This window comes from Lagopus leucura, unplaced genomic scaffold, assembly GCF_019238085.1.
Source record: "Lagopus leucura isolate 7727_CA_CO unplaced genomic scaffold, USGS_WTPT01 Super-Scaffold_100002, whole genome shotgun sequence".
NCBI lineage: Eukaryota > Metazoa > Chordata > Aves > Galliformes > Phasianidae > Lagopus > Lagopus leucura.
Window position 1 is genome coordinate 10,269,597 of NW_024962263.1, and position 15,191 is coordinate 10,284,787.

A 15,191-nucleotide genomic window follows, 5' to 3' on the forward strand; every position below is an offset into this window, starting at 1 on the left:
TGGATCTCGCTGTGCATGACACTGTCCATCAGCAACTAACAGCTGGAAAGAAGAGATAGAAAGAGAGCCACAGCAGCAGGGAAAAGTGAGAAAGTTTTCACAAACTGGAAAATAATAATTGAGAGATGAGAATATCGCAGCAATCAATTATCATTCTGACCCCAAAAGGAAAATAATCAACACGAGCAGCAGCATAACAGGAAAGCACATGTTCTCTTAAAGTGTTGAGTGCCATGTCGTAAAGCTGAAATACTGCACCATAAGGAACAATTTGGCAACGAACAACAAAACATCCAACATGTAGTGGAGAATATAACAGCTGTTTCCTTTCACAGCAGTCCAACATCTTTTCAGGTACGTCATCCAAATTCCTTTTTCTTTTTTTTTCCCCCCTCCTTTTGAGCAGCTACATATTCCAAATACTAGTAACTATTCCAGATACCCATATTACTGTGTTATTCTCAAATTGCTCATTTATCACAAAATGGAAAAAAGGAAAGGCATTTTCCTCTGACAGACCAAATGCCAGAGGCAAAAATTTTTGTACAAATGTACACTGGTCAACCCCCTTTAAATACATGTGCCTCTGCAATTAAGAGCAACATCTCTCTACTCCCACCATCATAAAAAGTAATAAAATAGCACTGAGTTTTAAACCAGAGTTGTTCTGAAAAGTAAAATAATTTTTTAAAAATAACTTAAAAAAAGAAAGGAAGAAAAATATCCACCCATCCAGATTGTTTGGATCTTGTGTCTTGACTGGTCCTGGTTTGGCATCTAGACTAAACTTAGGGAGTGAAGAAACAGGTTAAAGAAGTCATCTCTGCTTCCCAAAATACAGGCTTTGGGGTCACATAGGACATAACAGAGGTCATACCAATCATTTGGGCTGTGTCTGTCCTTGAAATACGCTGTAGGCCTGCAGTGATGCATCTGAACAGAAGGCCAGCAGAAACATCCAACCCACCCTACTCAAAATTACAAACTTTAGTCACAGCAGAAGTAATTCTCTCTGACTGCAGATCAGCAGAGACCATAATCCATGGCCATAATCAGAAAAGCTTCTAAGAAAAAGCATTAGTAAAATATTTAAGAAAATAATATTTTTTCCAGTTTTTCTGCTTAAAAATTGTTCTTCCCTTCCGAAGTCAAATAAAGGTTAAGACAGGAAGGGGAGACGAGAAGACTTCTTTTGCTTTGGTGTGCTTCCTTTGCATTTGATAGTACACATGCTTATTGCTCATTTTAAACATAGTAAGTTCTGATACTTCTTTAAAAGAAACACAGTTATTAAATAAATGAGTAAATAAATAAACAACCTCAATCATTGTCAAGGAGATTCAGAAACAGGATTAACACCCAAAGCCATTTCTAAACCACCTCTAATTACCTTACAAATATTAAACCAAGTGCTCTTGTAACCAAGATTTACCTAATGCCTCTTGCTTTTTTTCCTAATTATTCTCACATCTTCTATAGTTGACGACTGTAATAACAACGTTCTACTCATTGAAAATAATAAAGCTTATTCTAAAATTTGATAGAGCCATTGTCATGCTCACCTACAGAATAACTCCACTAAATGTTGCTGAACTCTCAAAGCTAGGTTTTGTTCTGTACATGACATCTTTTAAGCTGTCTGAAGCCCATGACCCAAACAAAGGATGGGGTTGTTGCTGCTGTGTTCAGGGAAGACAATAAATCTCTGGATTAAAGCTGTTCTGCTTTAACACATATTAAGCACTGCTGAAAACTACCAGGATAGGGGAATACTGGCAATTCATGTAGACTCCACTCTTGGCATGGCAGCCTGGGCTAGCAATATAGCTTGAGCTAAAAGGATTCAGTCCTCCAGGCAGTTCTTCAGATTCTTTAAACACAGAGGTTTCTGAACCATGTGTTCAACAAAGTTTTCTGTTTGTGTTTCCTGAAGGCCAAAAGCTAGAAGAAAACACATTATTTTGTGATTTTAAAAGGAAGGCCTTGACAACATGATGCTCATTGCGATGTCTCCATTGCTTGTATTTTTCTAAAAATTAAGAAATAATAAAATAATTTTTAAAAAGGCATTTCCTCTAACATTTCTAGTTTGGATTTTGATAAAAAGAATACCCAAGAAATCTGGCATGTATGGAAAATGTCAGTTTGCAGAAGCCTAAAAGAGCTGTTCTAATACAAAGACCATATGAGCATGCACATAAAAATTTAAGACGTGTCACTGATATTATTTATACTAGGAACTACTTTAGTTTTATGCAGTAATTGCATCAGATGTACAACTAGCACGAAAAACAATACTCAAGCATACATATATAATGAGTTCCACAGAATCACAGAATGGCCAGGGTTGGAAGGGACCACAAGGATCATGAATCTCCAACCACCCTACCATATGCAGGGCCACCAATCTCCCCATTTAATCTCAGACCAGGCTGCCCAGGGCCCCATCCAGTCTGACCTTGAACACCTCTAGGGATGGTGCATCCACAACCTCTCTGGGCAGCTGTTCCAGCACCTCACCACTCTCTCTGTAAAGAACTTCCCCCTGACATCCAACCTAAACGCACCTAAATCTTCCCTCCCTCAACTTAAAACCATTTCCCCTTGTCCTGAGTTTATAATTAGCAACAATTGAAACGCTTTTGTCAGAGACACATTTAGAATACATATAAACATATCCTATTTACAAAATGTGCTGTGATGCAGGTAAGAATATAAAGAATTCATATTACAATAATATTATCATCATAGGTGGGGCAACATATGTTTAAGCTACAAGGCCAAATTTATTCTGTAGGGGCAAAACTTTCAGTAGGAGAGGATGCTATGTGCTTCCAGCAGGAAAAGTACTGGAATGCCTCAGACATAAACAATATAAGAGGTGATTAAGCAGAATCTGAGTCTCAGCCTCACTGCAGAGAATAAAATACAAATAAACAAGCAGAGCTTCTTTAAAACTGTTCAGGTACCTGTTGTTCTCTGGACTGTGCGATACCAAGGCACTGTGTATACAGACTGCTGTCTGAGTACTGCCCTCACCAAGGCCTGTTCTAACACATGTAGGCCTGTGCATTAAATTCACCAATAGCACCGCTGTGGTCATTTCTCATAGCTGTAGGGAAAGTAGGAAACATGCTACCAGGGGTTTCCTCTTGCAAATAGAAGAGCTGAGGCAAGAAGAACTTGTTAATCTCCCTCAGAAGTTCTCACTGCTTAATTCAAAAAAAGCATTTGAGCTACAGTCAGGAGCTTGCGGAACACGTACGGTTTTAATAACAGAATTCAACTCCAGATGGGGTGTTGAAGGAGGAATGGTTCACACAGCACAGAATCACAGAAGGGCTGAGGCTGGCAGGACCCTGTGGTCCATCTGACCCAACCCCAGCTGCAGCAGGGAGCCCAGAGCAGAGTACTCAGGCTCCTATCCTGTCCAAGGAGGAGATCCCACCGCCTCTGTGCAGCCTGTGCCAGTGCTCGTCTCCACACGGCACATAAGTGCTGCCAGGTGTTCAGAGGGAGCCTCAGCCCGTGCCCTCGGCCTCCCATTAGGGCAGCAGCAGGCAAAGCCCACACTGCAGCAGGCTCGGGCACGCCAAGCTGCTTAGCAATCACGTTATTCACTGGCTGCTTAACTTCCAGGCCTGGAAAGACCCCAGTCCCAACCTCATACTGCCCAACTTCGCACACCGTTTCCCACCCCCCTCCTCCTCCCGTTAATTACAGTCAGCGCCCGCTTCCTCCACGCACCTTTAAGAAGGCCGCAAACGCGCACACACAACAGACGCACGTACAACCGAGCTCCACGCTGCGCTCACCGACACACAGACACCCGTACAAAAACAGCCCGCTGCCCAGCTCCAGGTCGCCTCGGCCGGGCCTAGGCCGTCGGCATCTCCCCCGCCCAGCAGCACGGGGCGGGCCCAGCTTCAATCCCCCTCCTTCTCCCGCGTCGCGTAGCCGCGTGCCGCGCAGAGAGAGCCGGGTTCGAAAGGCGGCCCCGGGCGCCGCGGGCGGGGAAAAGCGCCCGGGGGGGAGGAGCCGCTTTGCGCCGGCAACATGGCAGCGTCCAGCCGGGCCCAGGTGCTGCGGCTGTACCGCGCTCTGCTACGAGAGAGCCAGCGCTTCAGCGGCTACAACTACAGGTGCTGCTCCTCGCGGAAGTCGGGAAGGGGGAATAACGGGGAGCCTCGGGGTGGGGACAGGACAAGAGCCCAGCCCAGCACAGCCTTCTTTTCGTGCCCCGTGCTCGTATTTGAGGCTGGAGGGCACCGGCGGCCCCGGGCACCTTGTGGAGGGCTGGGGCTGAATGCGGCGTGCTGCGCTGCTCTGCTGGCTGACTGAATGCTGCAGGCTGAGACCGGGCTGGAGGAGTTCCCGGCTTGGCTGTGCTGGGTGCTGCGTGAGGGAGTAGGGCTGTGTACAGTGCCATGCAGCTTGGCTGCTTGTCTGTCTGTCTGCTCTGGGTGTCACTGAGCGATGCTCTCAGTGTAGGGTAGCTGAGTGCTGCAGGCACAGGCCTAGCTGTGTTTGGGTCTCTGCTGTGTTGCCCCCTGGTATGGCTGTGTTCACTTTAGCACTCTGTGGAACCGCAGAGACACGTGAGCTACCTTTGCTGTGAATCATCTCCAGGCCTGCAAGAACTGCTGAGCTGGAAACAGAAAGCTTTGAACTGGCATAACCACAGCAAGCTCTGTGACCCTTAAGGAATAAGCGTTATTTGCTGTGCAAGAGAGGAAGCCTAAAGGGCTGGAGCTTGTAAGCCCTTACTGCTAACTCCTCAAGTTCCCATTTTCCTCCCTTAGTTCCCCTGCTATTGAGGCTTCCTCCTGCTGTTTGCTGCCCTGAGTACTTGCTGGTATTTTGAGCAACAAGGATGGCTTGAGGCTGAGTGATAATATGCAACCCCTGATCTGAGTTGCAGTGTTTCTGGCTGGGGTTATCAGTGCAGAAGTTGGGAACTTAGGGAACTGTTAGGTTCTCTCCTCTTCTGTAAGCCATACCGAGCTCAGATTCCCCCCACAATGAGATATGTTCCTGAGGGGTCTAAACTGTGTGGACATTTTGGCTTACAGTTCAAAGTTGGCTGTCACACAGCAACAGGTGGACTGGTGAGTGTTTTTGTGCTGACAAATTTTGCAGCTTGGAAATCATAGGATACAGGTTTACCTTGGGTATTTGCTATTTCTTAGTGCTATGTTGCAGCATGTGATTTTACTTTCCTTAGAAGATCTCAGTTTTGTATATAGACCTGTCCTTAGATACAATAAATCCAGAGAATGTGTAGAACTACAGAATATCCTGAGTTGGAAGGAGCCTACAGCTGCCATTCAGTCCTGCTCCTGGCTCCACACAGGACCATACAAATTCAAACCTTATGGCAGAGAGCACTGTCCAAACACTCCTTGAACTCCAGCACTGGGGCCATGCCCACTGCCCTGGGCAGCCTATTCCATGCCCATCACCCTTTGATGAAGAACCCTTTCCTAACCCCCACCTGCCCCTCCCCTGACGCAGCTCCATGCCATTCCCTCGGGCCTTGTTGCTGTTACAGACAGCAGAGCTCAGAACTGCCCCTCTGCTCCCTCATGAGCAGCTCAGTAACTGTGAGGCCTCCCCTCAGCTCCTCTGCTCTGGGCTGAACAAACCCAGGGACCTCAGCTGTTCCACGTACATCTTGCCCTCTGCACCCTTCCTCACATTTGTAGCCCTCCTTTGGATGCTCTTTAATAGTTCAGGGAGAGCCTAGCCTGGGAGCTGCAGCCCAGGGCTGAGGGCCGGACTGAGCTGGGCAGGCACAGAGAGAGCCCAGGGACAGCTGGGACAAGTGCCTACCTCTGGCTCAGGGGCAGCAGTGGTTTCTGTTAGAGGGCATTTGCTACTCTGTGCCAAAAAGATGCCCTTCTGAGAGAGTTTGTGAGCACCAAATGCAATAGCAAGAAGCAGTTTGCAGCTGTTACGCTTAGTGATCTGCCAGGACCACAACTATCGTGCTTTGCTGTTTTTTTTTATGCTGCGTGCACAGCTAACATGGGCTCCATGCGAGCTTCTTCCCTGCCCTGATAAGCAGTTCTGCTGCGTCCGTGTGACTGCTGTAATGTGATATTAAATTTCTTCCGGGACATGGCAATAATGACTTTGTATAGAATTAACTTGTAATGAAAAAATATAAAAGATGAATCATATTGATTCACATTTTCAGCTGCAGAATTTCAGAATGCTGTTGCAGGCAGTGCATAAGTGTGTGCCTGAAGGATGGTCTGCTGGTTGTTGTCTCCACATTTGCCTTCTGTGCTTTTTCTCTTAAGTGTACGTATAGATTGTGATGTAAAATTGAGTATTTTCATTCTGTAAGTTTCTACTCACCATGTTTCTACTCACATTTTATTCTACCACCCAACAGTACTTTTAGTGCTGTAACTGTGAAGAGCAGCATTAAAACCTTTCAGTAACAGAGGTCACCACTGACTGTCTTAGAACACAGGATCGTCTCTGGAGTCCTGCACTAAGTGTTATGGAGACTTCTGCAGCCCACGTGTGCTGCCAGGTTTTAACATCAGGGGAGAACTTAGCAGACAGTAATTTCATGTCTGCTATTCTGTTCCATCACCTAGCCAACAATCTATCTGAAGAAAGAAATGTGATTTGTACTGCTGGAAAATCAGTATGTGAAGAGGGAATGTGTCAAGTTTCCAGTCAAGAGAGGTTTTTCTTTTTTCTTTTTTTCTGTATGGTTGACAAAAAGGAGATCCTCTGATTGTAGCATAATACATTACAATCTCAATTGATCTGAGGAGGTGACTTCTGCTATTTAAATGACAAATGAAATTCTATTTAGGTTTGTTGCATCTTTTTTTTTTTTTTAATGCCAAACAGAAGAATTTTAAAACTTGTGAAAAGTGTTTTTAGTGGAAATGCCAAGTCACAGCTTGAACCAATGACCGAGTACTGGTGGGAAGGCAGGGCCAACCCAGGGGAGCTCAGGTACAAGCTGATCCTGGCTCCAGCCCCTGGCAGATCTTGTTTAAGTGTTGGCAGTGGAGGTGAGGGTATCTTGCTGGAGATCCCTGTACACCTAAGGCCTTCCAAAGGTAAGCAGATTCTTTCCTTTATTTCTGTGTCCAGAGCTATTGCATTTGAGCAGGTCCTCACTTGCTGCGACCTAGGACTTTGCTACTCTGCTGTCACTGCTGTGCTTTCCATCACATTACAGTGTCACAACTGTTAAAACAACTGGTTGCAAATGAAGGTAATCTGAATTTTAAAGTTGTTTGTTTAATGTGACTGATGCTCAGTGGTCAGAACTCACTGGAATCGTGCAGAAGGGCAGTTAAGGATTGAATCAGGTCACGCAGAGACAGTTTGACTCTTCCTTTTTAAGGTTTTTGCAACAGGTTTAACCAAGCCATACCGTGGCTGACCTGACTTTGCCTTCAAAAAATTTCAGTTAAACACCACCACTGTGATTTTTCTGGTTTCCAGTCTTGGACTGCTGCTGAGTACTAACTCTTGGGAACATCTTATTACCTTCTTTCTGCTGGTCACCCTTGTAATTTTTATTTTTTTATTTTTTTTTTTTTAAGTTTATGAGCAATGTCACAGGCTTCAAGTTATTTCTTTGTCTAACACCTTATGGTTTATCAAATATTTATTTCAGTTATCCATTATGTTCTAATAGTTGGTGAATGTTGCAGATTTCTATTTTCTTTTCTATGTAAGTTGCATTTTAATGGATTTGATTTTCTAGTTAGAATGTGCAATGTTACCTGATTGATAAAACTACCCCTAATATAGAAGAACTGGGGAAAGAAATAGGTCAAAGCAATGTTTGTGTGGAAAGCATTCATTGATGGACATTGCTCAAATGGAATTGGGTGCGTTCAGGATTTTGCAGTTAGTAAATCTGACTTCTCTAAGCCTCTGCCACTATGAGGACATGAATAAGCATAATTAGGTAGTCTGGGTTTTTGTTTTTGTTTTTTTGCATCAACTCTTTCTCCTGCATTGAATTACATAATTGGCAACGTGACTGGGACATCTGAAGGCCACTTTATTTACTTTAAAAATAGACTGTTGTAAGCTGAGGTTTTTAATACAAGATTGTAACTTCAGAATTTTAAATAGATTTGTTTTTAAAAGGAAACTATGTTTTTACAGCAGATCTTATCAATATGTTTAAAAAAAAAAAAAAACCTTCATTTTAAAAATTCCAGAAGTTGTTTGTAATAAATATTGGTTGGTTTGCTTGCTTGCCCTTATTTTGAATAAAAACGCAGTAAGTAAACATTTGGGGCTTTTGCTATGTTGCGCAGAGCACGCTCTTAAAATGTTTTTAGGTATTAAAGCTGCTCTTCTGAAACTTAAGTTTGGTTTCTGTGGTTTTGCGGTAGGCTCAATATCTGAATTAAATGTAAACAATGTGTTTTTATTTCTTTTAGTTAGTGGCAGTGAGCTAGTCATCCCATAAATCCCGTTGGGTAGCAAAATGTCCCTTGTGGTCAGTATTGTGATTGGCGTGGACATCCAGGTGTTCTGTATCGTAAGGTCTAAAAACTCTTAGTGACCTACAATAAATATATATATGCTGATCTGTGTTTAGCAAAAGATTTCAGCTGACACAAATATCAGTGTATGCAAGAAGTAATCTGTCCTTTGCAAACAGGAAAATAGAAAGATAAACAATACTGGATGCCAGCTGTTGTTAGGTAAAGATCAATCTGGACTTGTGATTAACAAAAATACCAAGAGCTGTCCTTGGACATTTGGACAAATGGTCTGGTTCACTGATGCACCATTTCTTGCCCTTTCTGTTGCTGTTCTTCTAATGTTGGTCTTGTTACATTTTGAGGCATAACTGCTACCCCAGTTAAGTTATCACTCAGATACCAAATGTGCTAATCAACTTCTTAGGCTGAGGTGAGGAACAGAGACATATAATAAATTGTTTTGACTTTTCTATGTCAGTGCACTGCTCTCCTGCAATGAAGAAAGATGTGAAACTTTTGCTTTAGAGAGCTTGACCATAAATTTTACATTCAAAACAACCCTAAATGTATCTATCTTGTTACTTCCTAAACAGAATTCAAATTTTTTATTTATCAGAATCATCATTAAAAGCTGTGTCATGTCTGTATTAAATCTTATCTCTGCTTTCTACCTTATTTTTATCTATCCTCCAGGTGTTTATTTTTCTTATAAGCTCATTATGTTGCTGTCTATGGTGTCAGGAGTTCCTTGAGAGTTACCAGTTGCTTGAGAATTAATGCAACCTTTTCTTCTTCCTCCTTTGCCAGGTGGGCCCAGATGTGCCATTCAACTTCTTAGTGCTTTGGCTCAGTTAGAGTAAAAGGGACTTCTCAGTGGAGGTTAAATGCATAATCAGTGCATTGCAGTTCCTTGATTTCATTCTTGTAAGATCTGGAAGCTTTCTTACATTATACAATGTAGTTAAACATGTAGGGTTTTGTAGGCCCTATTGCAGAGCACCTGATTTATGATTTATAGCCTTGTATGAGGTTATGTGAGGTAAAGTTGTTGCTGGGAAGGAGTAGCTGTGGGATGTTCAGATACACATGTGCCTTAGTTCAGCATTGGGCAGAGCCACTGGATTTGTGCACAAGTACAGGTTAGCCTGACCTGCTGTTGCATGGCAAGCTCTGGCCTTCAAGGAGGCATTTTCAGATTCCAGTAACTGTTTTGGCAGCATGACTCATATCAATGAAAATTCAAGAAAATATGCATTCCTCTAATTTTTCCTCTAATTTTTCCTGGAAAATGGGATTATTTCTCTTCCTCTCATACCTTATTTTGGTCACTTTAGTTGAAAACTTGCTATGATTTTAGTCCCTATTGTATGGAATCTGGTCATTGGTTGTTTAGTATTTTTGTCACTCAGCTCACTTAACAGCTGTGTTAAGATTTTGTGTGTGATAGTTCTCCAAGCTGGACAAGCATTTTTCTTATTGGTTCTCCTGATAATGCTTGTGACTGATGGAATCCACCAGCAGATTGTCAACTCTTGGTGAGACACTACAGTGTATTAGAGGGGGAGGAGGAGGGGTGTGAAAGCTGGGTCGTGATGTTATTAAAAATATATAAGTGTAGATCCAATCAATAATGAGGAAATAGAAACATGCCGTGCTGTAGGAAGTATTGTGTTCTGTCTTAAGTGGTTGTCTGTGACTGAGATAAGAAGCACAGAAATTAGAATAGTCGATTCTGTCCAGCAGAACTGTCTGGCTCCTTTGTAAGAATGAGATGACAGATGTGCAGATTTGTAGGATCTGTTTGTTTTTTTTTTCTTGGCTGCCCAAGGATAGTGAAGAGCTTTTTCCCCTTCTCACTGTGTAATTGTTGGCTGTGCTCCAGGTGATAATGAACTTCAGGGTTTTTTAGTTGGTTTCCTGCATGACGAGTACGTGGCTATCCCTGAAATGTATTTTAAAAAAATAAATAAATAAAAAGTAAAGCAGCTGTGGTGTTTGTGAGCCAAGAACACGGTGGTATTTCTGTCACGCGCTGTTCCAGACACTTGTTCTGAGTTGGCAGCTGTATGACCCAAAATTGTGGACTAACAGGAGCTGCGCATCTGTGAGTTGGTTTTGTAGAGCATTCAGATGTGTTTGGGGTTGACGTTATTAATAGAGCTCTTTCCCAGAGAGTTAAATTGTGGATGTTATTGTAGTGGCTGCATACCAAGCAGATGGTATCTGGGCATCTTCTATATCTAATTCAGTGAGAATCAATCCATCTTTGAATAGAGGTGTCAATAGTGCGAGGTGGTACTTTTAGGATTGGAGCTGTGAGAAGGACTGAAATTACTACACTCTGAATTGTAGTAAAATATGGAAATGTATGCACTTTCTAGGAGAAAAAAAAAATAGAAAAATAAACATTATTTGGATTATAAGACTTTGGGTCTGACAGTATTCCATTTGACTTCAGTGTTCTGTATAAAAAAAATATTTTGGAAAGTCAACTAAACACTCTGTAGGCAAATATGGCAAAACATAACCACTGGATGCCATCAGAACATTCTTTGAAATGAGATTATAAACCAAATGGAAACAATTCTGTGAAATGTTTTGATTTTGATGGTAACTTTCCCAGTATAAAGCAATTTTGTCAGAGCTGTAGAATGTGTTCGTTAGGAGTTGCTTTCCTGGATTTGTCATTTTGCAAATGCATTCGCTTTATCCCTGCAAAATTATGCCCTTCTAAATGCTAAGGGATATTTGTGGATCAATTCTGATGTAATTTCATTGATTCCAATTTTTATTTACTAGTTTCCCACAGGAGAGTTTTAAGTGCTAGTAACTTACAAGGAAGAATGTGAAGCGTGGATGTGGCATCCAGAGTTCTGGGGGGGGGGGGGGGGGAGAAAAGCTTTTATGGAAAAAAGATAAGTAGAGTCAGTGGAGACTTCCTTCAAAGGCTGATTAATGGACTTTGTAATTTTAGTAAAGACACTCAAATTGAGTAAATCAGATGTGGTTGTTAATGTCTTGGATATTTGCAATCTTTATATAGCGCAGTAGAACAGGACATTTTTGCTTCTTCTGTGGGACTTAATTACCACTAGAATTTGTTTGAGAACTAATGAAACTAATGGAAAAATTGGTGCTTCAGGCAATGATTCATGCTGATAGATGTGTGCATATGATTACTGGTAAAGGAAAAAAAAACTTTATGTAGTAATACTTCAGTATTGAAATACTTTCCTAGCTCATCTCCCTTCCTTGTTCTTGGATGTGGCTTCAACGTTTAGCTCCGGGCTGTATCTTGCTGTATACTGCCCACAGTGAAAAGATTCTGACTTTGTAACTTAAAGACTTACTCAAGGCACACTAGGCACAAGCTGTTATTTCAAGCATTCTGTAGAAGATCAGAGCTCTGAATTAAAAATAAATAAATAAATCAAAGTACTTCTGCCAAAAAAAAGAAACTGCAGGTGATCAGAACCACTGCTCTAGCAACTCGTAACAAAGAAGCTGCCTGAACTACCCTTCTGTTAAAGCCATTCCTGTGGTTTCTGAGTTTGCTGATGATGGAAGTAGTGCCCCCCTGGATTGTGTGTGGATGTCATGATGTGGAAGACCAATAAGGAAAAAAAAAAACCGTGACATTTTGTTCATAGAATCATAGATCATTTTCATAGATTGATAGAATCACCAAGGTTGGAAAAGACCTAAAAGCTCATCCAGTCCAACCGTTCACCTATTCCCAATAGCTCCTACTAAACCATGTCCCTCAACACAACATCCAGTCTTTCCTTGAACACCCCCAGGCTCGGTGACTCCACCACCTCCCTGGGCATCCATTGCAGTGCCTGACCACCCTTTCTGAAAAGTAATACTTCCTCATGTCCAGCCTGAATCTCCCCTGCCGTAGCTTGAAGCCATTCCCTCTGGTCCTATCACTAATGACACGAGAGAAGAGGCCGACCCCCAGCTCACTACAACCTCCCTTCAGGAAGTTATAGAGAGCAATGAGGTCTCCCCTGAGCCTCCTCTTCTCCAGGCTGAACATTCCAGTCTTACTGAACGTTCAGTCTTACTACAAATTATTTCCTTTGAATTGCAGTGTTCTTCTATCTTGACCTTATGATTGGAGAAGGGTTTAGCTTAAATTGTGAGAATGCTGATTTATAAATCAGCGGAACTAGCTGTATTTTTGTATGCAATTCAACATAATAGTATTTAAATAAATACAGCTCCATGAAATTTTTACGTCAAATCAGCTGGAGTTTCAAAACATTCATTCAGATTCTGAATCTGACAACAGTCAGTCTCTACAAACTTCACTGCCAAGTCTTGACACTCCTGAGTCTGCTTGTGTGGTGTGTCCTGGTTTGAATCCATTCACAACCTACTTCCAGATTGTTAGCAAGTATAAGATTAAGGTAGTATCATATTAGCTGCCAAAGGAAAGCATTTCTCTTTTAAAAAACAAACAACCTTTCCACACAAGGTAATCACTTATCAGTGATTATTGGCAATATCTTATTCATTCAACTTTATTTTGCCCTTAAATACCTATGAGAAGAATTCCCTTTTTCTTCTGAAGTTGTTGTAGAGTTGTCTTCATCTTTCTCATGCACACCATGTGATTCCTCCTCCTGAGTATTCGCTTGCAGGGCACATGTTGTTATTTCGTGGCAGTATTTCTTCACCTTTACTATTTGTTACTCCAAATACACAGAATGTCACTGTGTTGAGTTGCAGTCACAGGCAACTGTAAACACCTGTTCATCACATATTTAAGTAGGAGGAATGTGGATCCAGATCTCTTAAGAGCCTTGATATTTCTTGCCTGCAAGCCATTGTTCAGCACTGAACTTGATTGAACGGTCTGCTAGATTTGGTCCTTATTCAAAAGAAGAACAAATATCATAGATGCTCACTTATAATTGTGGTATGGAGACATTTGTCACTCATCAACGTGTTGGTGCCCTGCTATTTTTCAAATTTTATCTTGGTAAGATTACATGATAAGATTTCTCCAGAATGTTGACAGTCTTTGCTCAGTGAGAGCTGGATGCATTTATCATGTTGAGAGAGAGCTTTAATAAACTGTCTTACACAGGTTATGAATACAAAAGGCATTTCCCAGGGAATTTCCCTCTTACAAGGCATCTGTCATTCTTACTTGATTTTCTTTTTTCAGCGCAAAACTAAGCTGTTGTTTTCCCCAGAAGATTTTCAGCAGATGTCTTTACGAATGTGTCCGTGTGTTTTTATTTTAGGTATATCTTGTTCATGTCCAGCTTCAGACTGCTTTCTGTTTTGATTCTGCATTCTCTACTCTCTGGATCTCTAGTGTCTGGTCCGTATTCTGCATTCAGATCTCATCTCTTTCCTCCAAACCAGCATTTTGCAAATGTCTTAAATATGAATACATTTGCTGAGGGGCAGGTAGTGCTATTCCTGTTACTTCAGTAGCATTCTGTTACAATTTCACCTGATACGAACTTTGAGGCACAGTAAAGGTCAACTGCAATAAACTGAATTGAGTAGTGCTATGGACCAGGGAGTTGAAATATCTTTTACAAACTTATACTTTTTTTGGTTGTATTTTTGTGCCTCGCTTAGCAGTTTTCTCTTTTCAGTGTGTCAAACAAATGACTTCTGTAATACAGGCTGCCCAGGCAGGTGGTAGAGCCGCTGACCCTGCAGGTTTTCAAGGAAAGAGTAGATGTGGCACTGAGGGACATTGTTTTGTGGGTATAATGGTGGTGGAGTCACAATTGGACTTGATGGTCATAGCAGTCTTTTCCAACCTTAGTGATTCTATGATTCTGTAATACACAGGTCTCTTCTGTGGGAATGGGGGAAAACATTCATTTCTAGCTGAAGTTGACAGTGCAGAGAAAAGAGTGGGGGGAAATGAAATAGAAGCATCTTGATTTTTGTTTTGGTATAACATCTCAAAAGAGAGGTTGACTTGGAGCAAAAGACAACTTCTGTAGCTCCTGGAGGAAATGGAAGGGGTGAATACTAGAAAATAAAAATAGTGATAAACAAGCTCTGCTGTAAAGGAACTGAAAAAGGAAAATGAAAAATGCATCCTGATGTTGCCTACAGACTATAGTGAGAATAACAAGATGAGGTAGTGCATATGGTAGGGATTTCTCCCTGGGACTCTGCCAGGTTTTTGGTAAAGAAATTCACATCGCTCCCATTTAAAAATAAAATAAAATAATAAAAAACATAAATGACAATAATTTGCTGGATAAATTATGCAGATTATCAGCATGACCATCACCATAACTAACAAATATTTAGGTTTGAGAGTATCTTCTTTAGGAAATTGATGCACTTGTGGTGTTTCATATTACTTTATTGTAGAAAGGATGGTCTGAGCTTTGTCCCTTATGTGAGCAACAAAGGAGACAATCAGTTTATCAGTCAGCATGTGGATACAGTCAACATGAATACAGAAAGGATGTGCATGTAAATATGTCTGAGTTTTTATTTACTATAGAAAATAACACATGTATTGTACATAAACTACTATTTTAAGTATGTAAACATTACATAAGTAGTTGAAAAGGCTAAGTAACAGTGAAGAAAGTAATCATCCCCGTAATTAGAGTGAATCAGTACTCATCATCCCCATTGACATGGACTGTGCAGGGAGTTTGGGGTTTTATTTTCTTTTGTTTATTTGTGACAGCTCAATGTTCAGTGAATGTG

At 41.5% G+C, this 15,191-nt stretch overlaps 2 protein-coding genes across 7 annotated transcripts in view; one reads left to right on the plus strand and one right to left on the minus strand.

The window, feature by feature from the left end:
• FARS2 (phenylalanyl-tRNA synthetase 2, mitochondrial) overlaps positions 1 to 3,965 on the minus strand; it is a 231,136-nt gene extending 227,171 nt beyond the window's left edge. For 2 of the 6 annotated variants that reach the window (XM_042869137.1, XM_042869135.1), the window contains exon 1: positions 3,816 to 3,963. The gene's annotated coding sequence lies outside the window, so the exon portion shown is untranslated. Of the gene's footprint in view, positions 1 to 3,747 lie in introns of all 6 variants that reach the window. The other 4 variants (XM_042869133.1, XM_042869134.1, XM_042869132.1 and 1 more) reach the window with 3 other exon arrangements.
• Positions 3,966 to 4,031: 66 nt separating this feature from the next.
• Positions 4,032 to 15,191, plus strand: part of LYRM4 (LYR motif containing 4) — an 81,503-nt gene continuing 70,343 nt past the window's right edge. The window contains exon 1 of the mRNA XM_042868913.1: positions 4,032 to 4,142. Within this exon, the coding sequence (XP_042724847.1) occupies positions 4,057 to 4,142 (86 nt within the window). The 5' untranslated portion in view covers positions 4,032 to 4,056. The remainder of the gene's footprint in view (positions 4,143 to 15,191) is intronic.